Below are 15,289 nucleotides of genomic sequence, written 5' to 3'. Positions count from 1 at the left end.
TGCGGGGGAGGGAAGAGGCAATTTGGAGGGGAGGGGTCTCCATCCTCATTCCAGGAAGAGAAGCGGACTTGGAGAAGAGGAGAAAGAGGTGCCGCATATTGGGGGGTTGTGGGGGGGGGGAAGGATTTGCATTCCCTCTCTAATGCACAAACAGGGCATTTGGGAAAGGAGGCGGGAGGATGGGGGGGGAGAGACAGGAAATAAGGGAAGGGCTCCGCCCTTTCTCTGTGGGAATGGGGGGGGCTGGATGCAGGCCATCCTGTTGCAAAGAAGGGTGTCCCCCCCAACAGGGTTTGCATTGCAAGCTCTTCTCTGAAGCGCAGAGATCAAGCCAGGCTCCCATGGTGGGGGGAGGGGAGGGGGCGAAGACACTTGAGACGAACCACAAAAGGGTCCCCCCCCCAGTGGAACTTAATTAATTACAAAGGGATTTGCAGCCCCACCCTGTGCATGTTGACTCAGAAGTCAGTCCTCCTCCGTTCAAAGGGGGGGGGGGCAGCCCCATTCCGCCTAGTGATGCTCCTCTCTGCTTAACACCCTCCATCTCCCTTTTCACTGCTGCCCCCCTCCTGCCCACACTTCCCTCCCTGGCTCTGCCTCCTGCGTCAGGGAGCCGGGCTGGGCGGAAGGGGGGCTGAGCCGAAGCCCCATCGAAATCTGCTGCCGAAGCCCCTGCCTCAGTGGGTCGGAGATCCGGAGGGCAAGCAGGGGAGAGGAAGTGGAAGCAGCTGGAGAACAGAGTCGCCTCTGGATTGGGGGAGAGGGGGGAGATTTTGAGTTGGGTGGGGGGTGAGAGATGGACAGTGTCAGGGGAAATTGGCCTCCGGGGCTTCCTGAGTAAGAAAGAGGCTGATGTGAGAAGGAAGGGGGAGGCCCCCCAGCCCCCCTTTCAGAAATCCTAGTCTGGCCAGCTGAGGTTGATTTGGCACAAAGGAAAGAGCCTTGTTGGGTTTCCCATGTTGGGGGGTGCAGTTGGGGAGGATTTGCTATGCTGCTTTTGTTCTCCAAAACTGGAGGGAAGAGGAGCATTCCTGATTTCCTGAAGCATGAAAAAGCACCTTGTTGGTTTCCCTCCTGCTTGGCAAGGGAATTGGGCCCATGGATGGCAGGAATTGAAACTGATCAAGGTCTCAGGAGCCCTTTAAAAAGCTTCAAGGCAAAGATTGGAGGAATTAAAGAAATGCCCCCTCCCCAGCTGGACTTGGGGAAAGAGGAGGGGGGATGAGTTTTTATTGCTGTTTCTTTCCAAAAAGAGGCTTCTCCAGATATCCTCTTGGGCAGTGTTTTTCAACCTTTTTTCGGCAAAGGCACACTTGTTTCATGAAAAAAAATCACGAGGCACACCACCATTAGAAAATGTTAAAAAAATTAACTCTGTGCCTATATTGACTATATATAAAGTAATTCTCTTGAATAGGAATCAAATAAACACAAAGAAAGTATTTTATAATTACTTTATTATGAAATAGTAAGTAAACAGAAATGTGAAAAATTATAAAATACTTTATTTTTAAATCTTTCGAATTTTTCAATTTTCCCCACGGCACACCAGGCAACATCTCGCGGCACACTAGTGTGCCGCGGAACAGTGGTTGAAAAACACTGCTCTTGGGACTTTGTCGGGAAGGAGAATCAAAGCCCCCAGGGGTGGGAGATCTGGCCTGTCTTGCAGGACTGGCCCAGCGCAGAGGTGCTGAGGGACTTTCTCTGCTGGTTCTGGCAGCCTCACTCCTGCCTGGCCTCATCCCCTTCCAGGTTGCCAGGAGGGCCTTGTAATGCTGTAAGGTAAAGGTAAAGGGACCCCTGACCATTCGGTCCAGTTGTGACTGACTCTGGGGTTGCGGCGCTCATCTCGCCTTACGGGCCGAGGGAGCCGGCGTACAGCTTCCGGGTCATGTGGCCAGCATGACTAAGCCGCTTCTGGCGAACCAGAGCAGCGCACGGAAACGTCGTTTACCTTCCTGCTGGAGTGGTACCTATTTATCTATTTGCACTTTGACATGCTTTCGAACTGCTAGGTTGGCAGGATACTGTAGGTGATCTAAAACCCACCTGGGCAATGCTCACACCAGAACCCTGCAGGGTGGGCCAGGATGACAGCCTGTTCCGTGTTTGGAACAGGGGTGGAGACCATTATCCAGCCTGAGGGCCATATTCGCTCCTGAGCAGCCTTCCAGGGGCCTCTTTCTATTGATGGGCAAGACAGAGGACAGAGTTGGTGGGGCTATGGGGCTGACTCTGAGCTTTGTCCAGGAGCTGCCTGCCTTCCAGGAGGCAGCTGGGAAGTGTTGGAAAGAAGGTGTGGTGCTGGGGAAATTCCTGAGGGCCAGAGAGAGAGGCAGAAAGGATTTGAGGGCCAATTCAGCCCCTGGGTCTGAGGTTCCCAACCCTGCAGTTTGGGTGCTGGGCTTCCACCAGGGAGACCCTGTCTCCCGTCCCCCTGCTCAGGAGGGATGCCCTGTGCCCAGTTTGGACCCCCTGAATATTTCTCCTCCTGTCCTTCCTTGCAGTGTAGGGAAGATAAAAGGGGACACACACACACACACAGAGAGAGAGAGGTTCCTAAGAGGAAGGACTAGGGGGCCATAAGCTACTCAACTTCATATCTCTGTCCCCTAAACTGCAATCCATGTTAGCGCATAAAAGGTAAAAAAAGGTAATGGACCCCTGACAGTTAAGTCCAGTCGTGAACGACTCTGGGGTTGGAGTACTCATCTCACTTTACTAGCCAAGGGATCTGACGTTTGTCCGCAAACAGTTTTTCCGGGTCATGTGGCCAGCATGACTAAGTCAGTTCTGGACCCTCTGGTCATTTCTCATGCTAAGAGAAGCTGCCCAGAGTGGCTGGGGAAATCCAGCCAGATGGGTGGGGTATAAATAATAAATTATTATTATAAATTATTAAATTATTATTATCCTGTCCATCCTCACAGTGTAGAGAAGATAAAAGGCTACACGCGCACACACGCACACACAGAGAGAGAGAGAAAGAGAGAGAGAGGTTCCTAAGAGGAAGGCCTAGGGAGCCATAAGCCACAGAACTTCATATCTCTGTCCCCTAAACTACACTCCATGTTAGCGCATAGAGTGCTCTAAATATTTCCTCTCCCCTTGGATGGAGCTTCTTCACCCTGGTGCCCCCCCCCAGGTGTTGCTTTTCTTCTGACTGCAAATTCTGCCCATAATTTAGGAGATTCTCTTATTTTCTTCATTCTAATCTAAATGTATCAAAGGGTCAGAAACTGGTTTCCTGGGTGGCTGTTCGGGGGAATGACTGCAATGCTTTCTGCGAAGCTTCATTCAGAGTTTGGGATTTGATCCTAGAACTTTACAATCCGAAGCTGAATGTCCCCTAAAGACTGAGGCAGCTTATAGTATTACAAAGTTCCTGTAGAAAGGATTACATCCTTCCAGTTCCCTTCGTAATGAGAATTTATGAGTATTAGTTTATTAGTACTGGTATTTGTACTTTGTAAAAGGAATGCTATTTGTGTTAATGTCTCCCACCCTAAATAAATCTGCCTTTCTGTGAACTGTTCTGAGACATCCAGGTATAAGGCAGTATATAAATTCAATAATAATAATAATAATAATAATAATAATAATAATTTCTGCATTATTCTCCTTAAAGAGCTCGCTGCATTGAAGCGCATCTTGTCAACAGCTGAGGGAGTCCCAGAAGTGGCCCAGTTTACGCCTCCTCCAAATCGCCTGCAGGCAGCGCAATGGCCTCAGAGGCCCTGTTTGGACCATCCCTTCTTAAAGATGGAGTGGAAAGAGGAGCCAGGCAGCTTCCTCAGGTAGGGAAAGAGCAACGGGAGCAGGGAGGAGGGAAGAGGCACAGATGGGACCACCCAGCTTCCCTCTGTGTTGAGTGGGGATGATGGGGATCTAAGAGCAGCTCTGTCTTCTTCCTCTTCTTCTTCCAGGCCCTCTTGACCTTTGAGGAGGTGGCTGTGTTTTTCACGGAGGAGGAGTGGGCACTGCTGGATCCTGGCCAACGAGCTCTGCACAAGGAAGTCATGGAGGAGAATTATGAGATGGTGGCCTCTCTAGGTAAGGGCACATTTTTATTCCTCTTGACTGTTCGACGTTGGAGGTGTGAATCTGCTGTTTGAGCCATTTATTCATGCTGTGTCTTCTTCTTTGGCGACCCCTCGTAGCCGAGTAAGATTGTCTTCCATCCACATGATCTTAACGGTGTGTCCGTAAGTGACTGTGCAGTCCAATTCTGGATCCACACATCCTTTGGCAGTGGGGACATAGGTTTCTGGGCAGGAACAGCTAAGGGAGCTGGGCATGTTTAGCCTGGAGAAGAGGAGGTTAAAGGGTGATATGATAGCCATGTTCAAATATATAAAAGGATGTCACATAGAGGAGGGAGAAAGGTTGTTTTCTGCTGCTCCAGAGAAGCAGACACGGAGCAATGGAGCCAAACTACAAGAAAGAAGATTCCACCTAAACATTAGGGAGAACTTCCTGACAGTAAGAGCTGTTTGACAGTGGAATTTGCTGCCAAGGAGTGTGGTGGAGTCTCCTACTTTGGAGGTCTTTAAGCAGAGGCTTGACAACCATATGTCAGGAGTGCTCTGATGGTGTTTCCTGCTTGGCAGGGGGTTGGACTCGATGGCCCTTGTGGTCTATTCCAACTCTATTATTCTAGGAGTTAATCACAGCGAGGTTTTGCCAAACATGCTTTCCTCGTAGGTTGTTTCTCCCTTTCGTCCTGAGTTTGTGCTTCTTCAAAGTCCATGAAGCCTTTGGTAAAGCTATTTTCCAGTTGGCACTCTTGCAAGCCCGTGGTTCCCAATTTTCTATGCCTATACTTCATTTTTTTAGATTAGGCTTCAGAACATCTTGAAACCACTTTAGTTGTCCACCTGTATTTCACTTTCCATTCTCTAGTTAGAAATAGCATACAGTGGTGCCTCGCAAGACAAAAAGAATCCGTTCTGTGATTCTCTTTGTCTAGCGGTTTTTTCGTCTTGCGACGCAAGCCCATTGACGGATTAGCGCTATTAGCACTATTAGCGGCTTTTAGTGGCTTATCTGCTGATCGGATCAGTTGATAAGCGGCTTAGCGGCTTAGAAAAATGGGGGGGAAGGGAAAAAAAACAACTTACAATATTTTAGTCCAAAAACAAAACAAATACATACATTAAAACCAGCATTTAAAATACACATGGGGGGGGGGGCGGGTCCTGCTGGCTATGGAGTAAGCAGCAGAAACTGAGAGCCCCCAGAGAAAATATTTTAAAAGATGGATTTCTCTGAAGAACAAGTATTATGAAGCAAAGAATACAGGTTAGTCCTTAAGAAACTTTTCAAGCAGGAATGTAACCTGGAGTAGTGAAATAATAAACAGTACTACAGTGGTACCTCCGTTTTCGAACGTAATCCGTTATGGAAGACCGTTTGAGTTCTGAAGTGTTCAAAAACCAAAAACTCAGCAGCCAACAGCTAGGCCTCAGAATCTTGCACTCAGCAGAAGCCACATGGCATGTTTGACTTTTGAGGCGTGTTCAAAAACCAAAGCATTAACTTCCGGGTTTATGGCATTCGAAAACCAAATTGTTAGTCAACGGAGACATTTGAAAACTGAGGTACCACATGGATAATGAAATAAGGATTTCAACCTTAAACATTAAAGGGTGGAGGTTGATTAGGAAAAGGAGGAGGATAGAAACATTACTGAATAAAGATAAAGCAGATATAATATTTTTACAGGAAATGCATCAGAAGAAAGAGGGGGTTAATGAACACAGACTGAGAGGTATAAATAATTATGAAAAAGCACCTGGTACTTCAAAATCAAGAGGGGTAGTAACTACAATTTCAAAGAGATGCTGGTGGAGTATATTAAAAATGAAGAAAGATCCTGAGGGAAGATGCATTATAATTCAAGGAACAATAGCAGGGGGAAATACATTATACAGTGGTGCCTCGCAAGACGAAAAGAATCCGTTCTGTGATTCTCTTCGTCTAGCAGTTTCTTCGTCTTGCGAAGCAAGCCCATTGAAGGATTAGCGGATTAGCGCTATTAGCAGCTTATCTGTTGATCGGATCAGCTGATAAGCAGCTTAGCGGCTTAGAAAAAGGGGCGGAGGAGGGGGAAAAACCAGCAGGAACTCACAAGACATTGTCGTTTTGCGAAGTACCTCCAAAACAGAAAACTCTTTTGTCTAGCGAGTTTTCCATCTTGCGAGGCATTCGTCTTGCGGGGCACCACTGTAGTTGCTTTGGAAGACAATAATCAGGCATCTGACCAACATGACCAGCCCAACGAAGTTGATGTTGAAGATTGTAGTTTATAAACGCTGTACTTTTATCAGTAGGTAACTTCATAAGCTGATATTGTGGTATGAATTCCCCCCAAAAAACTAAAATGGGAAAATCTACAAAGAGACTCACGGGTTAATAATGGTGTTATGAGGTTTCCTGGTCCACGTCATTTATTAGCTTTTAATGGGCCAGCAGATACTTTGTTGCCTCTGCTTCAAAAGTTTAATATTTTTGTATATTTTTATAGTCATATAAAGTAATATCTCTGGTTACAAACCGTCCTCCTTGCGAAAGCTTCAGCTTACGAGCTCTGCTAACCCGGAAATAGGTTTCCTGGTTGCGAACTTTGCCCCAGGATGCGAGCGGAATCGCCCCATTAGGGAAAGTGTGCCACAGGTTAAGAAAGGTTTCAAGTTGAGAACGGACCTCCGGAACCAATTAAGCTCATAACCAGAGGTACCACTGTATTACTAATACAGCACTTATGTTTTACTTATTCCTCATAGAGCGGCTCTGATACTCTGGTCTGAGCTCATCTCCTTGCTTGGAACTGAAAAACACAGGCATGTTGTCCTGAACAAATTGAGTGTTACATGCTTCCACTTTGCTGTGAGACTGTAACTTTGTATGTCGCCTTTCAGTGTGTAGGAATATAAAACCGGTCTTGAAAGACCTACATTGGCTCCCAGAACGTTTCCGAGCACAATTCAAAGTGTTGGTGTTGACCTTTAAAGCCCTAAATGGCCTTGGCCCAGTATACCTGAAGGAGCGTCTCCACCTCCATTGATCTGCCCGGACGCTGAGGTCCAGCACTGAGGGCCTTCTGGCAGTTGTGAGAAGCAAAGCTACAGGGAACCAGGCAGAGGGCCTTCTCGGTAGTGGCGCCTACCCTGTGGAACGCCCTCCCATCAGGTGTCAAAGAGATAAACAACTGCCAGACTTTTAGAAGACATCTGAAGGCAGCCCTGTTCAGGGAAGTTTTTAATGTGTGACATTTTAATGTATTTTTAATCTTTGTTGGAAGCTGCCTAGAATGGCTGGGGAAACACAGCCAGATGGGCGGGGTACAAATAAATTATTATTATTATTATTATTATTATTATTATTATTATTATTATTAAAAAGAGCCATTTGGATTAGAATGAGGGCCCATCTTTTCCAGCAGCCTGGTGCAGGTTTAGGCGATGTGTACAGTGTGAAGGGTTTCAGAACTTACAGCATTAACAGTTCTGAATGACGTCTCACATCTTGAGGCGTGGTTACGTACACATACGGGAGTGTTCATCTCTGTGTGTGTTATTCTCTTTTCTTTTTTTTTTGCGTTTTAAAATTTTATTAATTTCCCATTATATTTACATTATATCCATATTTAGTACATCTTATACATTTTGGACTTCCTACAACGTCCTTGACATTCATTCGTATTTGTTTCTTTCTAACGCATTCCAATCTTACATATTGCCATTCTTACCTCCCTTCGTACATTATTTCCATTAAGCAATACTTCTTAGAGCTTTACAGTGCCTCTTTAAATCCCACTAGCGTTGTATTTACAAAACATTTGTTCTCCAGATAACCCGTAAATTTTCCCCAGTCTTCAATAAACTTTTGATCCTTGATACAGTGGTGCCCCGCAAGACGAAATTAATTCGTTCCGCAATTTTTGCTGTCTAGCGAATTTTTCTTCTTGCGAAGCACGGTTTAAACCGTTTAACAAAGTCGCAAGACGTTTTCGTCTTGCGAAGCAAGCCCATAGGGGAATTCGTCTTGCGAGGCAAATCGCGAATGAAAAAACCTTTCGTCTAGCGAGTTTTTTTTCTTGCGAGGCATTCGTCTTGCGGGGCACCACTGTATGTCTAATTTTCCCTGTTAATTTATCCAACTCGGCATATTCAGTCAATTTTAATCTCCACTCTGCTATCGTTGGGATTTCTTTCTGCTTCCATTTTTGCGCTACCACAATTCTAGCTGCCGTTACCGCATACTGGAAGATTTTACAATCCTTTCTTTTGATGTCCTTTCCCACAATACCTAACAGAAAAGCTTCTGGCTTTTTTACAAAAGTATAACTTAGCATCTTTTTCATTTCATTGTAGATTTCATCCCAGAAGCTTTTAACTTTCTTACATTCCCACCATAAATGATAGAACGTCCCTTCCTTTTGTCTACATTTCCAGCATTTGTTATCTGTTTTGTACATCTTAGCTAGTTTTACCGGTGTCATATACCACCTATATAGCATCTTCATTACATTTTCTCTTAGTAGCGTACATGCCGTAAATTTTATATTCACTCTCCACAGTTTCTCCCAATTTTCCAGTTGGATATCATAGCCGAAGTCCCTTGTCCACTGCGTCATTAAGGACTTTACTTCCTCGTCTTTCATATTCCATTCTAACAGTATTTTATACATATTTGACAGATTTTTACGATCATTGTTTATTATCTCTTTCTGAAATGTCGATTCCTTTTCTTCATAACCCCTCTCCTTCACCTCTTTTTTAAATATTTCATTTATCTGAAAGTAGTGCAACCAGTCATAAGTGTATATTTTAACCTGTTCGAATGGTTTTACTTTCCACTTCCCTTCTTCTTTCATGACCATTTCTCCATAGGTTCCCCATTTTCCCCTCATATTCACTTTCTTTACACTTATCAACTCCAATGGGGATAACCAATGTGGGGTTTTCGGTTCTAATATATTTTTGTATCTGTCCCAAACCTCTATTAAGGGTCCCTTAAAGATGTGACTACAGAATCCCTTGTGCACTCTTTTTTTATCCCTCCATAGATAGGCGTGCCACCCAAATTTGTTGTTATACCCTTCCAGATCTAATAACTCTTTATTTTCTAATTTTACCCAATCTTTTATCCAGCAGAGGCATACTGCTTCATAATACAATCTCATGTCTGGTAAGGCGAAGCCCCCTCTTTCTGTTGTTTCTGTTAATAACTTAAATTTAATTCTGGGCTTCTTTTCTTCCCAGACATATCTAGAAATCGCCTTTTGCCATTCTTTAAAGTTTTTTGTGCCTTTTAATATGGGTATCGTTTGAAATAAAAATAACATTTTAGGGAGCACCATCATTTTGACCATGGATATTCTTCCCCAGAACGATAATTTCATCCTGGTCCAGATCTCCAAATCTTTTTTAATTCCATTCCATACCGGGGTATAGTTGTTTTGGTATAAATCAATATTCTTGCTGGTGAGCCAGAGTCCTAGATATTTTACCTTTTTAACGACTTCGATTTCTGTTTGTTGCTGAAGTAATGCTATCTTGTCCTGATCCAGATTTTTAACAATCATTTTCGTCTTAGTCTTATTCAATTTGAATCCTGCTAACTTCCCAAATTTCTCCATCTCCTCCAAAATTTCCTTTAAGCTTTCTATAGGTTCTTCCACCGTTAAAACTACATCATCAGCGTAAGCTTTTACTTTATACTCATTTGAACCTAATGTTATTCCCTTAATCTGTTTATTTTGTCTTATTGCGTTTAGTAAAACCTCCAAAACCATAATGAAGAGCAGTGGAGAAAGCGGGCAACCCTGTCTTGTTCCTTTGGATATTTTTATATCTTCAGTGATAACATTATTTATTATCAATCTCGCCTTCTGTTCTGTATATATAGCTTTTATACCATTCCAGAACTCTTGGCCCACCTCCATAAGTTCCAGATTTCTTAGCATGAAATCCCAGGCTACATTATCGAAGGCTTTCTCCGCATCTACGAAAATTAAGCTGGCTGGTTTGTCATATCTGTCCGATAAGTACTCTATTAAGTTAATTATGCCTCTTGTATTATTTTTTATTTGCCTTCCCGGTAGAAAGCCCGCTTGGTCTTCGTGTATAATCTTTATTAATATTTTTTTTAACCTCTTAGCTAGAATTCCGGCAAAGATCTTATAATCCGTATTCAATAAAGATATGGGTCTGTAATTTTTTACTTGAGTCAGGTCCGCATCTTGCTTTGGAATTATTGTAATAAATGCCTCCTTCCATGTACTCGGAATCTCTCTTTCTTTTAGGATGTTGTTCATTACATCAATTAACGGGGTCATCAATATATCTTGCATTTCTTTATAGTAACTTGGTGTGAACCCATCTGGGCCCGGGGCTTTCCCTCTTTTCAGTTCTTTTATTACTTCTTCTACCTCTTCTCTGAATATTGGGGCATTTAGCCTTTCTTTTTGGTCTGTCGAGATCTTCTTCACCATTTTTTCCTTTAAATATCTTTCTATTTTCCTTTTATTGTTTCTGTCTTTATTCCTGTATAATTGCTCATAAAAATCCACAAATCCTCTTCTAATTCCTCTCGGATCAGTTATTTCTTCTCCATTTATTTGTATTTTGTTAATTATGTTTTGTTCCTTTCTCCTTTTGACTTGCCACGCAAGCCATTTTCCTGACTTATTTGCAAATTCAAAGTTCTTCTGTCTTAGCCATTTGATGTTCCACTCAACCTCCTTATTTATTAACATTGCAAATTGAGTTTGGAGGGATTTTATTTCCTGCAGTATCCTCTCATTATTCGGTTTTTTAATCAATTTTTGTTCATAGTCCATGATCTGTCTCAAAATCTCTTTAGTTCTTTTTTCTTTATTATTTTTTTCCCATACATTTTGTTGAATGAATAGGCCCCTCATTACTGCCTTACTGGCATCCCATACTACACTTGTTTTTACCCCTTTATCTAAATTATCCATAAAGTACTCCCTTAATTTATTCCGTATTTTATCCACAAACTTTTGGTCATCCCATAGGTTATCATTTAGTCTCCATCTAAAAGATCGTTCTTCAACTCCCCTCATCTCCATTATGATGGGATTGTGGTCAGAGATGACTTTAGCCAGAATTTCAGTTTTTGTAATTCTTAGTGTGAGTTCATTTGATATCCATATCTGATCTAGTCTTGACATCGATTGATTCGGTTCTGAGTGATATGTAAATTGTTTCTCCAAGGGATGTCTCAATCTCCATATATCTACTAAATTACAGTTCTTAGTCATTTCAAAAAATGTTTTAGGTAATTTCCCTCCTTCTGTCTTCATTTTCCTTAATCTATCCATTTCAGTTGAGACCACCCCGTTCATATCTCCCATTATTATAATTTTTTGATCCATGTATTCAAATAAATTCTCTTCCAATAGTCTAAAAAATTCTGTTTTATTTCCGTTTGGAGCATAGATCCCAACAATTATCAGTATTTCACCTTGCCATTTAATACGGACTGCTATTATTCTTCCTTCCTCATCCTTAAATAATTGATGTGATTCGATATTGTTTTTTATATATAGTACTACGCCTCTTTTCTTTTCTTTGTCCGAAGATATGAATTCATTTCCTAACCTCTTATTAATAAGAATTTTCCTATGTTTCTTGGCCACGTGAGTCTCTTGAAGGCATATGATATCCAAATTTTTCTTTTTTAGTATGCGTTCAATTCCATTCCGTTTTTTCTTATCATTCATTCCATTGATGTTCCAATTCCAAAATTTTAATGTCATGTTATTTAGCCCTAATTTAATTTGAATATTACCTTATATCCTCTCTGTCTCTTCTCCTTCCTCCTCCTCTTCGTCTTCCTCTAATTCTCCTCTGGTCTGTTCTTCTTCTTCGCCCAAATCTAACTCTTCCCTCAGTTTGAGTCCACCTTCTGCACCTTTAGTCTCTTCCTCCCCCAACTGAAGCTCTTTATATCTTCTTTTAAACTTTCCTATCTCCTCAGGACTAGTCAATCTTCTTTTAACACCTTTATAGAAGAATGAAACGCCTTCCGGAAATTCCCATCGGAAATCAATCCTGTTCTTCTTAAGCAATTGCACTAGTGGTAGTCGCGCCTACCCTGTGGAACGCCCTCCCATCAGGTGTCAAAGAGATAAACAACTACCAGACTTTTAGAAGACATCTGAAGGCAGCCCTGTTCAGGGAAGTTTTTAATGTGTGACATTTTAATGTATTTTTAATCTTTGTTGGAAGCTGCCTAGAATGGCTGGGGAAACACAGCCAGATGGGCGGGGTACAAATAAATTATTATTATTATTATTATTATTATTATTATTATTATTATTATTATTATTATAAAGAGCCATTTGGATTAGAATGAGGGCCCATCTTTTCCAGCAGCCTGGTGCAGGTTTAGGCGATGTGTACAGTGTGAAGGGTTTCAGAACTTACAGCATTAACAGTTCTGAATGACGTCTCACATCTTGAGGCGTGGTTACGTACACATACGGGAGTGTTCATCTCTGTGTGTGTTATTCTCAACCGCTCTGCGAGAGGAGAGATGTGCGCGCTGTCGCCGGGTGTCTGAAGCAGGAATTTACGATGTTATGCTACACAAATAAAGACTGTTGAAGTTGGGAGGACAGCTTGCATGTGTCCTGAGTTATTACCCACACACTGCAACTGCTTCTAACCGCTGCGTTTGCTCTGCTAAAACGGCAGAGAGGCTAGTGGATTTCTTTGATTGGCACAGACAGCAAGCTGCGCAACGGAAGAGTGCCGGGCAGCCATCTTGCCGAGCATGATTGGAATGTATCAGGAAGAAATTACAGATCATAGAGGAAGGAGAAAACTGAATACAGAGGTGCAGCATTTTCACAGGAGGGGGAAAGTGTCTCCCTCTCGATGTGGCTGCACTACAACTCCCATCATCCCTGGTCATTGGCCATCTTTGCTTGGGTTGATGCTGCTTAGAGTCCAACCACATCTGGAGGGTCATAGATGCCTCACCTCAGCATAGAAGGTTTGTCTTGGTGCTCAGTGTTACATGGGAGTCGAAGGTAGAACTGGATACTAAGGGTTCTTGAGACTATTATCATATGTCCTTTCCTTTCCTAAAACTTTGGTACATAGAAGAGGGAGGGATACTGGAAGTGTTAAAATCAGAGAAGGTGCTGATTGGCCTTGCTGTGTGTTAAGTTCTCTGGTTCTCTTCCTTGAATACCTAACAATATTTTCTTATCTCCCACCCCTGATACTTAAAACCAGGTGATGGAGAAGGCAATCAGAATTTCGAGGGGCCATCTGTAAAGTACTTCACTGCGAGTGAACACCTTAGGACACATCTTCAAACTAACACTGAGGAGAAACCCTTTAAATGTATGGAGTGCGGAAAAAGCTTCAGTGAAAAGGGAAAACTTACCATACACCAACGGATTCACACAGGGGAGAAACCATTTAAATGTATGCAGTGTGGAAAGAACTTCAGACAGTCTTCACACCTTACCGTACATCAACGAACTCACACAGGGGAGAAACCCTTTAAATGTACGGAGTGCGGGAAGTGCTTCAGTGAGAGTGGAAGTTTTACTCTACATCAACGAACTCATACAGGGGAAAAGCCATATAAATGTATTGAGTGTGGGAAGTGTTTCAGTGAAAGTAGAAAACTTACTGTGCATCAACAAATTCACACAGGGGAGAAACCCTTTAAATGTACGGAATGTGGAAAAAGCTTCAGTCAGAGTGGAAGCCTTACTGTACATCAACAAATTCACAGAGAGGAAAAACCATTCAGATGTTTGGAGTGCGGAAAGAGCTTTAGTCAGAGTGGAAGCCTTACTATACATCAACGGAGTCACACAGGGGAGAAACCATTCAGATGTATGGAATGTGGGAAATGCTTCAGTCAGTGTTCACACCTTACTAGACATCAGCGGACTCACACAGGGGAGAAACCATTTAAATGTATGGAGTGTGGGAAGGGCTTCAGTCACAATGGAATACTTACTGTTCATCTACGAACTCACACAGGGGAGAAACCATTTAAATGTATGGAGTGTGGGCAGAGCTTCATTCACAATGGAATCCTTACTGTACATCAACGAACTCACACAGGGGAGAAACCATTTAAATGTATGGAGTGTGGAAAGACCTTCAGTCAGTGTTCACACCTTACTATACATCAACGAACTCACACTGGGGAGAAACCATTTAAATGTATGGAGTGTGGGAAGGGCTTCAGTCACAATGGAATACTTACTGTACATCAACGAACGCATACAGGGGAGAAACCATTTAAATGTATGGATTGTGGGAAGGGTTTCAGTGAGAGTGGAGCTCTTACAAGACATCAACAAACTCACACAGGGGAGAAACCATTTAAATGTATGGAGTGCGGAAAGAGCTTCAGACATACCTCACACCTTACTCTACATCTACAAACTCACACAGGGGAGAAACCATTTAGATGTACAGAGTGTGGAAAGAGCTTCAGTCGGTGTTCACATCTTAATATACATCTACGAACGCACACAGGGGAGAAACCATTTAAATGTATACATTGTGGAAAGGGTTTCATTGAGAGTGGAGCTCTTACTAAACATCAACGATCTCACACAGGGGAGAAACCATTTAAATGTTTGGAGTGTGGGAAGTGCTTCAGTAAGAGTGTAACTCTTAGAAAACATCAGCAAACTCACAGAGAAGCAACTGTTTAAATGAAAGTGTTTAATGTGTTTCACTTATAGTGGAGTTCCTAATCAACACTTACGGACTCTCACAGGGGAGAACCCATTTAGATGTATGGAGTGCTCCCAAGTTTTCCCCACAAAGTTCACTTTGTGCTTCATATCAACAAACTCAGATAGGGAAAAATCAATGGTAAATGCATGGGGTACATTTGATGTTCTGGTGTTTGTATGGAAAGTTGTACATATATGTATTAAAGCAATGAAGGTAATTTCTCATAATTGTAAGTATAATGATAAAGCTAGTGTACTGTTAGGGATGTGCAGAATGCAACTCTGGAGTGCTCATTGAGAGTGAGCATGTGCTGAGAGTCTGTTGATATTTGGTCTTTGGCAGATAGAGTTGGGAGTGGAGAGTTGTGAAAAGTGCAGTACGACAGTAGTGTTTAGGAAGCAGGATTGGCTCTGGAATCCTAGAACTGAAGAGTTGAAAGGGACTCTTAAGGTCTTCTAGTCCAGTTCCCTGTTATAAGAACAGCAGCATAAAGCCCATTTTTATAATTGCAATAAAGGAACAATTAAAACACAAAA

At 42.6% G+C, this 15,289-nt stretch overlaps 1 protein-coding gene across 1 annotated transcript; it reads left to right on the top strand.

Annotated features, from left to right (window-relative positions):
- On the top strand, positions 1–15,289 carry LOC309525794 (uncharacterized protein). The gene is made up of 4 exons (XM_082211372.1): positions 1–88; positions 3,632–3,800; positions 3,930–4,056; positions 13,278–15,289. The coding sequence occupies exons 2-4, from the start codon at positions 3,726–3,728 to the stop codon at positions 14,726–14,728; spliced, it is 1,653 nt and encodes a 550-aa protein (XP_082067498.1). The 5' UTR covers positions 1–88; positions 3,632–3,725; the 3' UTR covers positions 14,729–15,289.

The sequence above is a fragment of the Podarcis vaucheri genome (assembly GCF_965113315.1).
Source record: "Podarcis vaucheri genome assembly, chromosome: 2".
In the NCBI taxonomy this organism is placed as follows: domain Eukaryota; kingdom Metazoa; phylum Chordata; class Lepidosauria; order Squamata; family Lacertidae; genus Podarcis; species Podarcis vaucheri.
Note: the sequence above shows the minus strand (reverse complement) of the source record. Positions and strands in the feature narration are given on the sequence as shown.

Bases quoted from the DNA above. Each gene is read 5' to 3' on its own strand.
- LOC309525794 (XM_082211372.1), top strand. From the start codon at position 3,726: ATGGCCTCAGAGGCCCTGTTTGGACCATCCCTTCTTAAAGATGGAGTG. The intron at 3,801-3,929 runs GTAGGGAAAGAG...TTCTTCTTCCAG, and splicing joins GAGCCAGGCAGCTTCCTCAG to GCCCTCTTGACCTTTGAGGA. The intron at 4,057-13,277 runs GTAAGGGCACAT...ACTTAAAACCAG, and splicing joins TGAGATGGTGGCCTCTCTAG to GTGATGGAGAAGGCAATCAG.